This window comes from Juglans microcarpa x Juglans regia, chromosome 8D, assembly GCF_004785595.1.
Source record: "Juglans microcarpa x Juglans regia isolate MS1-56 chromosome 8D, Jm3101_v1.0, whole genome shotgun sequence".
Classification (NCBI taxonomy): Eukaryota; Viridiplantae; Streptophyta; class Magnoliopsida; order Fagales; family Juglandaceae; genus Juglans; species Juglans microcarpa x Juglans regia.
This window is the reverse complement of record NC_054608.1, coordinates 7982164-7994187: the sequence shown is the minus strand read 5'-3', so window position 1 is coordinate 7994187 and position 12024 is coordinate 7982164. Positions and strand designations below refer to the sequence as shown.

At 35.4% G+C, this 12024-nt stretch overlaps 2 protein-coding genes across 2 annotated transcripts; both read right to left on the bottom strand.

Moving 5' to 3' along the window:
- Positions 1 to 2969: 2969 nt before the first annotated feature.
- LOC121241823 (subtilisin-like protease SBT3) lies at positions 2970 to 6563 on the bottom strand. Its single transcript, XM_041139670.1, has one exon. It carries the CDS (start codon positions 5391 to 5393, stop codon positions 3075 to 3077), a length of 2319 nt encoding a protein of 772 aa, XP_040995604.1. The 5' UTR covers positions 5394 to 6563; the 3' UTR covers positions 2970 to 3074.
- Positions 6564 to 6840: 277 nt separating this feature from the next.
- On the bottom strand, positions 6841 to 10063 carry LOC121241821 (probable serine/threonine-protein kinase At1g01540). Its single transcript, XM_041139665.1, has 7 exons — positions 9202 to 10063; positions 8822 to 8926; positions 8326 to 8448; positions 8057 to 8227; positions 7817 to 7946; positions 7510 to 7719; positions 6841 to 7208 (listed from the first exon to the last, which is right to left on the bottom strand). Exons 1-7 carry the CDS (start codon positions 9891 to 9893, stop codon positions 7056 to 7058), a joined length of 1584 nt encoding a protein of 527 aa, XP_040995599.1. The 5' UTR covers positions 9894 to 10063; the 3' UTR covers positions 6841 to 7055.
- Positions 10064 to 12024: the final 1961 nt, after the last annotated feature.

The following is a 12024-nucleotide window of genomic DNA, read 5'->3' as shown; positions in this document are numbered from 1 at the left end:
GTGACATTATTCATACAATTTTGAATTTGTTGTCTTAAAAATAAGATATATGACCTAATGCTTACCGGGTAATATATACCATATCAGCATGGTGTGATAGGATGGCGACGCAGTAACTTATATATTGTATTCTCATTTCATTTTTATTCTAATTTTATTGACTTCGTATCAGTCGAAGTTAAACCAGCAATACTTAATTTGTTTGTCTTTTCTACCATGCCTCAATTTTCACTTACGTCAAACAACATGACCAAGCTGATATGGAGGTATTCGGGTCTCAATTCTATATTGAATGTGCCGAACTATTTTGAGAAAGTGAATCTACAGAAAGTCAATTTATTTTTTCTCCAAATCATCTATTTAGGTTCATTTTTGCATACTTAGAAAATATTTCATTTCAAGTTTTGGAAGTGGTTTTGATTTCAATTTTGGCCAAAGTTTTTGTAAGATTCTTGTTTACTAATTAAATATTTAATATTCATGCAATAATTTAGATTTTTCATTTTTGTCAAAGTTCTAATAATCTTGAATTTTGAAGCGATTAAGCCCGGCTTGTGGGTTTCATAAAATAATTTCTTTTATCATTAATAGATAGTTTTCAGTGTTTTGTCTCTTTTTTTTTTTTTTTGCATATTCTCTGAGACTCAATCCTACTTTTTGTTGTTTAACTAGCTTTTAGAATAATTCTTATTCTGTCCGGCATTAGTTGGCACCAGAGGTTTAGCGTTTTCTCGAATTGATTTATCAACAGTTTTCATGGTTGGTGTTAGAGGTCATAGTCAGCGTAGATAGGTTTCATAACGAATAGGATGTAGATTTGCAGAGATAAATATTGGAATTAATCTAAGCCTAGAGGCGTAGAACTTGGATGATCATATGAATCTAACCATGATTCTAACTCCAATTTTGAGATCCCGTATCACAATCATGCTCTATTTCGAGAGCATTGTGTTCGAAAGGAAAAACATGAAGACATAGGCTTTAAAGTTGTTTTACTAGAATTTCCTGGTACTCTATAGGCCGAGAGTTTTGTTGATTTGATACATGAGGTTGAGTGGATTTACTATTATTGAGAAAAAGACTTCAAAGATGTATACTCTTCCATTGAGTGGGATTCTACACGAGTTTATGATGCCTATCTAGACGAATAACTTAGTAGAGGAAATAATTATTTTATTAAAAACATAGAAAATTTTAATAACGAAAATGATGATGAAAATTTTGAAATTTGAAGATGGAATAACTTTTGAGGCAATTAATTATGTTGATTTTCATGGAGTTTAGAATTTTTCTTTCAATTTCTCATATGCAAAATATTGCTTTTGGATTTTAAATGTGAGAAGGAATTAATTTTGGAGTATAAGATGCTCAATGTTATTTTATTTCAAGCTTGTCAAATCAATTTCAATTTTGCTATGATCATTGGGACGAGACTACAAAAAAGAAAAAGAAATGTGGGTTTTAGACATTCAAAAGATCAAAATAAAAAAGTTTAGAATTCGAGAATGAATTCTCTCAAACCCGGTGAGAATAATACAAACCTAAACTGATATAGGGTATCCAGGTTCAGATTCTATGTTAAATGCGCCAAACTATCTTGAGAATGTGAATCTACACAAATATGGCAAGAAAAGCTTAATATTTCTTAGACTTGGGCAATATCAATTATTTTTTTCTCAAATCATCTATTTACGTTCATTTTTGCCTTCCTAGAAAATATTTCATTTCAAGTTTTGGAAGTGATTCTAATTTCAATTTTGACCAATTCTTTTTGTAAGATTCTTGTTTACTTACGTATTTAATTATCATGCAATAATTTAGATTTCTACTTTTTGTCAAAATTCTCATAATTTCGAATTTTGAAGGTATTTAAGTAAGCTTCATATAACAATTTCAAATTTTATCATTGATAGTTTTCAGATTTTTCTCTCTATTTTGCATCTTTTTTCATACTTAATCCCTAGTTTTTATTGTTTAACTAGTCTTCAGAATTTATTCTGCCCTGCGTCACAACATAAACAGATACGTACCCATCTTCATTCATGACTATGATTTCTGCCAACATAGTTTCCTAATGCAAGAATACTCTTCAATGGATAGATATCTCTCTCATGCACGCACTTATCAATATTAAGCTTCGCATAAAAACATTGAACAAAAGTTGAACGAAAGTACAACCAAAATCTTCTATTCTTTGGAAAAAAAATATACATGTCACAGTATCATTGGATGGTGTAAATCTCCACTCAACACCGCATCCAACCCTTAGCGTTATACTTCTTGGTGAGAATCGTTTCTCAAGGAAATTGGATAGGCTTATTTTTTATTTTATTTTATTTTCTAGGGAAGTTTCGCATTTTATAGATAAACTAAAGGATTACATGATACAAGTTTTATTTTATTTTATTTTCTAGGCAAGTTTCGCATTTTATAGATAAACTAAAGGATTACATGATACAAGTTTTTTAGTGGGATGAAAATCCCCTACAATCATTCTAAAACCAACAGATACATCACAAAAAAAAAAGAAGAAAAAGAGAGAGAGGCTCGTTCTTATTATAGCAAAGATGGTAATTCTTAAACTAGAATTGAAGATTGGTGCAACCCAACTCCGCCATCACAAATCGAATTGCTCTGATACCAATTGTTGGAATGCGACTGTAAGGAACAAATTGTAAAAGGGTCCTGCTAGTTGGCCGCATTTCTCTTACGGCTAGGCGTGACCACTAATTCATTCTTCCTTTTTTAAAAAAATATTTTTAATCATTTAAAAAAACACACAAATTCATTAGTAATAACTTTAATAAACTAAAATAAAATACATTAGTAGTAACTTTGAACAGTATACTTAAGGGGACTAACTGGCATTTTCCATTGCAAAAATCGGTATGAATTTAGAAGATTCATCGACCTATTTTTGATGTAATCCAAAAAATACCAATTGTTGAATTCAATGCTGTTTTGGTGAAATAATTATTCTTCTAATTAATTTAATAATTAATAATGATAACATGCTTAAACAGAGGTACAAAATGGAAATGATCATGCTTCACGCTGGCAATTAGTTTGCTATGCTACAGACTAAGCCTTGAGGCCACTATGGGGCTCCTAACAATGTATTTACCCGCAGTGTGAACCCAACTGAGATAGCCGAAAACTTCATCTTGTTTCAGCCATCGTGGACCTTCTAATCTCAGCTTGAAACTTTGATTCTCATTCTTCTTCGTGAACACCAATTTGTTTGGCGTGACGCTGGCCCGAATCTCTTTAATGGGTGTCAAGCTTGCAATGTAGGTTGACTGCTCTTCCCCAACGTTGGTCAATGTTCTATGAAATTCTTGTGTTATTATCGCATCAGGATTCGTGTCATTTTTGTTGAAGAATGCAATAAAAGAAGGGTAGTTGAGGTCTGAGAACGGGGAGGAACAGTTGTTCGAACCCGACTTGGTGATAGTTTGAATTTGTTGTTTGGTGTAATTTAGTGCACAGAGAAGATTCACATAATCTTGTAATTTTGCATCGTAAATAAGTCCAGGGTCCATCGCCTTGTTGGGGTTTATCTGCCCAGCACCCATGGCCAAAGGAGTAGCCACCGTGTTAGGTCGGCCAATGTCTTTGATGGGGCTGTTCATGTTGTCGATGTTGTCAGATGTAGTCATCATGGCTGACCTGATGGCGGCGGGGCTCCATTCAGGGTGCACCTTTTTCAAAAGAGCTGCCACTCCTGTTGCATGTGGGCAAGACATGGATGTTCCAGACAGGACAGTAAAGTTACTATATAGTTTCTGATTCCCCACCGTGGTCGCTGGGGATGTAGGGGACCATGCAGCTAAGATGAAATCACCTGGAGCCATTAGGTCAGGCTTCAAGATATGTGGGCAGCTTGAAGATGGTCCTCTAGAACTGAAGGCAGAAGCCACTGGTGCTTGTTTCGAACCAAGAGATGTATTATGAAACTTCAGGTTTGCTTTTGGATTGGAGTCGATTTTGATGTAGTTTTTTATAATTTCTCCGTTCGTTGAGTTCAAAAACATTGTCGGCATTGGGGTTTGGAGGTAAAATCCCAAGTCAGCTGTGTTCGTTACAAAGACACAGGCGGCCACTTTGGCTTGCTTAACATTATCAATTTGCACATGCAAGGTTGCATTCTTAGTTTCTTCGCATACAACAATCTTGTTCCTAATTTTCTTCAATTCATTCAAGCGGTCACAAGCACCCATGAAAACCATTGGCGTTTGGTTGAACGATGAATTCAACGGATACAGAGTCCTACCATTCACCGAAACTCCATTTCCAAGAGTAACAACTCCAACAAAGTCACGGTCCATGTTACTAGCACCAACAGTTAGAACCCATGGCACACCATTATGTACAGTCCAAAGGAATGGCCCTGCATTTCCTGCTGATGTAGAGACGAAAATACCTCTCTCTATGGCTGCAAATGTGGCTATGGCAATTGGGTCCTCATACAAAGGAACACCATCCAGGCCTAATGATAATGATAAGACATCCACACCATCAATAATTGCTTGATCAATAGCTGCAATAATATCTGATGTGTAAGCACCCTCCTCCCAAATTGCCTTGTACGAGGCAACCCGTGCTCGCGGAGCAACACCTCTAGCGGTTCCTGGGGAGTAGCCAAAGTACGACGCATCATCAACATAATTTCCGGCAGCTGTGCTTGACGTGTGGGTGCCATGTCCTAGTCTATCTCGTGCAGAATTAGTTATAGTTGCTCTCGCATCAGGATCATTAGCAACTAGACCTTTACTAAAGAACCGAGCTCCAATGAGCTTCTTGTTACACAAAGAAGAGTTGAACTGGCGGCCACCTGCACATTCTCCTTTCCACCTTAATGGGATTTTGGACATGCCGTTATCATTGAAGCTTTTGCTTTCTGGCCAGATTCCTGAATCCACCACCCCAATTATGACATCCTCGCCATAGTATGACAATGGCCATACACCCGAGTTGGAGTTAAGACCAAGAAAACTGGTCGAGTAAGTCGTGTCAGGTTTAATGGGCAAGTCCCGAATTGCGGAAACATAACCTGAAGAGCTTTTCAGGGCCTCAAGCTCAGATGGAGAAAGACTTGCAGAGAAACCATTTAGAGCATGAGTATAGCTATAGATAATAGGAGAGGGTTTGATTGTGGTTGTGGTTGTACCAGTGGTGCTAATTTTAGAAGTTTCGAGGGCCGAGGCAAGAGTGGACATATACCAGTTATGGTGGGCAGCGAAGGCTTTAGGCATGGCTGATACGTCCATTTGAATGATATAGTTTTCAGATGCTCCCAAGGTGGAGCTGAGGTGGGAAAAGAAGAAAAAGAGAAAGCACACATGCAAGGGGATAGCATGAGAAGCCATGGAATTATGGCAGTGGCTAGGCATGGTTCGGAACACAAATTGCAAGATGAGAAGGGAACCTTATCAGTATATATACATACTCACCCTATTATTATCGACCAAACTCGTCTATTTTTAGCAGAGGAAACTTGCATCTTTTCCCTACTATTCTGAGCATTCCGAGCCCATTTTTGAATGCGAGCTGGTTATAACAAATTCTCATTCCCCTACCATACATCTATCTATGCGCTGTGCGGTTCGATAAGGTGAAATTACAGTTGACACTCAACAACGTAAGTCCCATTCTGGGCATTCCAGCATGGAGATGCAGACTTTCATTATCTAGAAGAGCAAAGACAAAACTGCTCTCACATGCCGGCCGTGGTCTTAGATCTCCATCAATTAGTGCCCCCAAAATTGTGCAGTGCTGTGCTCTTATCTCTGGCTGGCTCAAGCTTTTAGACATATCTAGATGCCAATGAATTAGGAATGTGGGGGGCAACTTTAAAGAACAGTTCAAAAGCTAACAAGTCATGCCCTCTTAACTTTCAGAGGCTAATCTTAATTATATTACCTTGTCTTATCTTTCACATAAAAAAGCTTTGGAGTATTTATCACTGAAAAGCTAATAAACGTTAGACGGTCTCCTACTTTCAGAACCACCAAAACTTCGATTTGAGAATGCTGAGTGTGGATGTATTAATAGGGAACCAAAGGTCAAAAGCAAATAGCAGAAACAGATAAGATCCTTACTACAACAATTCTATTCGAATCGAAACAGCAAAGCAGAAAAGAGAAGAGTTGTACCAAAGATTCTCCTGTCAATGTTTCCCCCCCACACCTTTAAGAACTACCGTAGAATGCAGTAGTGATGCCTGAGAATTTTAAAACCCATGATTTCCTAACTTTGCACGAAAAAAATATTTTTTATTAGCCACCCTTAATCAAGGGAATTTGATCCTGATGCATATGATAATCCTGTTGCTTAAAGAATCATGAAGTAACCGGTTATAATTTACCTGACCTTTCCGTCTTTGGCCATTGACTGGATACCAATGTTGTAGTTCTTCAAATGTGATAAAAGTCATATTGGCAAGATACTTCAAACATGTACATGCTTACATACGAAATATATATATATATATATATATATATATATATATATACACACACACAAAAGATGATTGGGGTTTCACTTCCTACTTGCTCATTGAAAAAATCTTTTAATGATAATATGAGCTATAATGGCATAGCTTCTGCAAAAGAACCCTAATTTCATAATATTCATGAGGGAATTCCTTCAGGCTTTCAAGGCATATGAGATGAGTTGATTTTGTTTTTCCATAGAACGGAAACTTGATTAAAAATATTTCCACTTCACTTTGACAAAGTCCTAGTCTCTTAGCAAGATGTCAATAGATCAGCAAAATTGATTGACAAAGGAAAATCCTATCAAATAAAAAGCATTTCCCCTAACAAAATTCGGATGGCATCAGGACAAATTGTGTTTCGGACACTAATTAATTCAATAGGTATAAAGTGTATGGCACAATATGATATGGAATCTACAAACTAAATTCATATTAGACGAATGACATGCTGGCAAAGTAAATTATACTTCACAATCCAGTTCTGGAAGATAATAAAGAGGCAAAAAAAAGAAAAGAAAAGGTGTGTCATTTCACCTTATACATTATTAGGGAGAAGCTATTGCTCTTCAGGTCCTTGCTTTCTCCACAAAGATCTATTGATTTGAGCACCACTTTCATATCCACTACTATCACCAGATTCATTTACTTGCTTCTCCATCAACGTGTCCCTCATAATACCATCATGCTGAACCCGTCCAGCTCTACGGTCCTAAAAATAGTTGCAACCAGAAGTTAATTCCAGATAGGAAACGTTGCGTAACACACTGTAAAACATAAACTGATGCACTTTTCACATGGCGAAAAAATGGGATTAAAAATTTGTAATTTTTTTCTCACTTTCTTTAACCTGATATGAACATGTGCACTTGATCTCTCTGTGCAAAGCCCAAATCTAAAAAGTCACAAGAACTAATAGTACCATCTTTGATTGTGTTGCATCAGCAAGATAAGGAATGGAGATAAAGATTCAATCAGCAAGATAAATTAGGGAGAAGCAAATGCAAACTCACGTCGCGGAAGGGGAACTCGTCAGCTTCGAGCATATGTATCACATGCCCCATCTTTGGCCTCTTTTGAGCATTTGGATCCACACAGCGCAAAGCTACTAACAGAGCTCGCTTCAGTGCCCTTGACAAAGGTTTCTCTGGTAATCTAGGATCCAAAACTCCCTCAGTATTTCGATTCGTAACCATAGTTTTAATCCACTCAACTAGGTTGACCTGAAAGTTTGATTTGCTAGTTGATATCAGAAGAAAAAGGCTTATCTTGAGCTGCTCATTCTACAATGTGAAGTAAATTTGATCAATGAATACATACCTCTCCAGCAGGGTGGCTATAATCTACTGGGTTTCTTCCCGAGATTATCTCCATAAGAAGAATACCAAAACTATATACATCACTTCTTTCATTCAACATGCCAGTACTGGCATATTCTGGAGCCACATATCTACACAACAGAACCCGCAAAAATATAATTCTAATTTTCTCAGCTAGTACCCTGAAGGTCAGAACAATATGTGACTATGACATTTTTAAACTAACAGAGATTCAACTTACCCAAATGTTCCCATCACACGAGTCGTCACATAACTCATTTCTGAGCCCAAGAGCTTTGCTAGGCCAAAGTCAGACACCTTTGGATTCCACTGCTTATCAAGCAAAATATTGCTCGACTTTATATCACGGTGAACTACCTTTGGTTCCAGGCCCTCGTGCAGGTATGTCAACCTATTTTTGTAATTAAGTTCGGTTAGGTTATGATAGATGAGAGACAATCAAACAAACAGAAGCTTAATTCAATAAAATTGTTCAACTCTAACACATACCCTTTTGCAGTTCCAAGTATTATATTCATTCGAACGTCCCAAGTAAGAGGGCTGCAAGGCCCAACATCCCCATGAATCCATTGTTCTAGGTTTCCATTGTCAACATACTCATAGACAAGCATCCTATAACAATTCAAGTACATCACACCCCTGTAAGACAACAATATTTTCTGTTCCCTTTTTCTAAGGATAAATTGAAAAAAATAAAAAGGTTATATTTTACGTTAAAACGATGAGAAGGCAATAAATCCAATAATTATAAACATCAACATCTCCCATGTGGATAGAAGGGATTGCAGTGAACGGAATGGAAAGGGAATGGTAAGTCCCACCATTCCCATGCTTTTTAAAGGAACGAAGGGGGTGGAAGCCCATACCACCTTAGTTAAATCATTTTTTCCACTCCTTTATAAAGTCCGAAAACATATAACTTGTAGGGTTATGCATAAATATTAAAGATCAGAAGGACAAACTGTAACAATGAAAATTAAAATACCTATGAGCTCCTTCAGCACAATAACCGAGCAACCTCACTAAATTCTTATGCCGAACACGTCCAATTGCTTCAACTTCAACCTTGAACTCCTTCTCAGCTTGTCCCCTAAAGCAAAACAACGGCCCCAATTAAGCTTTCTCTGTCATAAGTCCCCAATACAAAGTCCATGCAACACTCGGTCAACATAGGTTCCACCCATTCACACAATTGTAACAACATAATAATATGGTAAAAAGCAAATCCCCTCACCCCCCCCCCCCCCCCCCCCCCCCCACCATGCATCAAATTCCCAACTGGGTCCATAACTAATAACATAACAAGTAAAAAAAATTAAGATTTTGAGGATGTTATAGAGACATGCAACGGTAACGGATTATTACCTGTTATTGAGCAAATTCTTGACAGCAACCATGTTATTATCCTCCAACACACCCCGGTACACAATCCCATACCCACCCTCACCAATCACATTCTCGTCAGCAAACCCATTGGTGGAGACTTCAAGCTCTCTGAGCGTGTACCAGTGCCCCCAGCCCAAATGCGAGACCTCCGGGGCCACAATCATCGCCTGGTCGCCGGACCGGGCCTCTCCACTGCAATGAGAAGACCCTCCACCCCGCTCCGGGTACGAAATCCGGTGATCTTTCCCGATTTCTATGTGAATTCTGTTCCGGCCACCCACCAGGCTCTCTTCCTCTTGCTGAATAAGCAGGGGTTGAGCTCTGCCAAACGGCTCCGATTCCGGCAATGGGTCCGGGTTAGAAGCGTGGTGGTAGGCATTAGTGTTGCGGTCCGGGTGGGGGTGAGCTGGTTTCCAGGAAGGGTCGACTCGAACTTCTTGGATTTCTTTAGAGATGTTTGGGATGGTGGGATTCTGAGAGGCCTTCTTAACTGACTTGGAAGCAGGAGAAGGAGAAGAACTCTTGCGTCTGGATGTGAACCAGAGAGATATAAGGAAAAGTATGAGAACGATGGCTGCTCCTACGCATATACCAAGCACAACCCACAAACGGAGACCGAAAATCGACGTACGCTTTGATAGTTGATCGTTGAAGAACAGATAGCCAGTCATGGTTCCTTTGGTTCTTCTCCCCCCTCTTAACTTACTGTCAAATCGGTCATTACTTTAAGACAACCATAGAAATCAAGCAGAAGCAGAAAGAAGGGGGACAAAATTTGTAAATGAGTCAAATTGGAAAATGGACTGCACAGTACACACTCCCACAGAAAAAGCTGGCATGATGGGACTTTCGAATACAGAAACTCCAACTAATATATATATATATATATATATATATTATATTTTCGGGACTTGGGACATTATCGTTAAATGCGAATCTATGGCTAGTTTTCTTGTTAATTAAAATCATCTTAATTCATTTTAATTTATTATTATATTTTTTTAAAATTTTAATATAAAATATAATAAATAATTTAATTTTTTTAAATTTTAAAATAAAAATATTATTAAAAAATAATATTTTAATAATATTTTATAAACTTAATTCAATATCTAAATGCAGTCAAAAATTTCTAAAATTCTATTTTCATGCGGCGAGTAAAGTATATTTAATAAAGAACACTGGTACGCGTCTTGATTATCATAATTTTTAAAATGGAAATCTGTAATTCGAAATTCCCTCTTTTAATTATAAAAAATAAAATAAATAAGGAAACCCTTAAAAAATAAAGAATAATAATGATACCCTTAAAACTTTAATATATTTTATTTATAATTTATTAATAAAATAATATTTTTAAAAAAATTTAATAAATTATTTATTTAAATAATGAGATATTTTATCGAAGTAAATAGTATGCTCTACACACCGACTTAAAAATAAAATAACTCGTAATTTTAATTATATTATTAATGTGGGATCAAAATTTCTTTACACTTCTCAAAAATTAATTGAGAGGGGACAACCTCGTTTGTTTTTTGAGATCAGATAAGTTAAAATGAAAGTTGAATAAAATATTGTTAGAATATATTTTTTTAATATTATTTTTATTTTATAATTTAAAAAATTTGAATTAGGATTTGAAAATTTTGAATTATTTATTATATTTTGTATGAAAATTTAAAAAAATTGTAACGATTAGATGATATGAATTGAAATAAATTGTGAAAACAAACAAAGCCAAACAATCAAGCTAATTTGGCTTACCTTTTATTTTTATTAGAAAATTAAAAAATTGGTAAGTAATGTTATGTAGATTTCTCCTCTAAAAAAAACTAATGCAACAGTAATAAATATTATAAATTTGTTATATGTATCTATTTTTTTTACTAAAAACTTTCAACTTTAAAAAAATAGAAAGAATTATTATTATTATTATTATTATTATTATATGTTTAAATGTATGGTGCCGTCTAGATTTGGTTTGACGATTGGGTTGGTTTGGATGAAAAAATTATTTTATCTTATTTTATTATTATAATTTTTTTAAATTTTCATATAAAATATAATAAATAATTTAATTTTTTCAAATCTCAAAACAATACTAATATTAAAAAAATAATATTTTAATAATATTTTATTCAACTTATAAAAAATCATCTTATCTCATCTTACTATCCAAACAAATCTCGTCTCCATTAATGGGAATGGATTTTTTTTTTTTTAATGAATTTTTCCGGTGATGATGGAAGCATATATTATGTGTGAATAGTGTTATAAATTTGGCTTATTGGAGCTTCAGTTTCGTTTTTATTATTGTGTATTGGAAAAGAGTGTTTGACTATCTTCCGCTGTTGTCTCTTTCTATGCCTTGTCCTTTACATGAAATGTTTGGGAACCAGACAAAAATTCACGTCATAAAATAGAATTCTTGAATAATGATACCCGTAGTCCCATTCATCATTATTTTCCCATTATTTTATTTAAAATATTAAACCTAAAAAGATTTATTATATTTAAATCAATCATTTGATTTCATGATGATGAAGAAATAATAATAAAATGAATAATAATTAAGACAATCGAGAAGGAAAAGTTAATAAATTTTGGGGTGTAAATGGAACCTTTTCTTTGGTGCATGAGAGGATCAACTTGAGGAAAACATCCATCCCGACCTTCGTTGATGTGGTCTTGCTAGTTTGGTTTATTCCTTAACAAACATGTGTTGTTTTATTACAACCAATCAAAGAACAAAACCAAGAGAAAGAGAGACTCACAATATTCTTCAACTCAAAACATTTT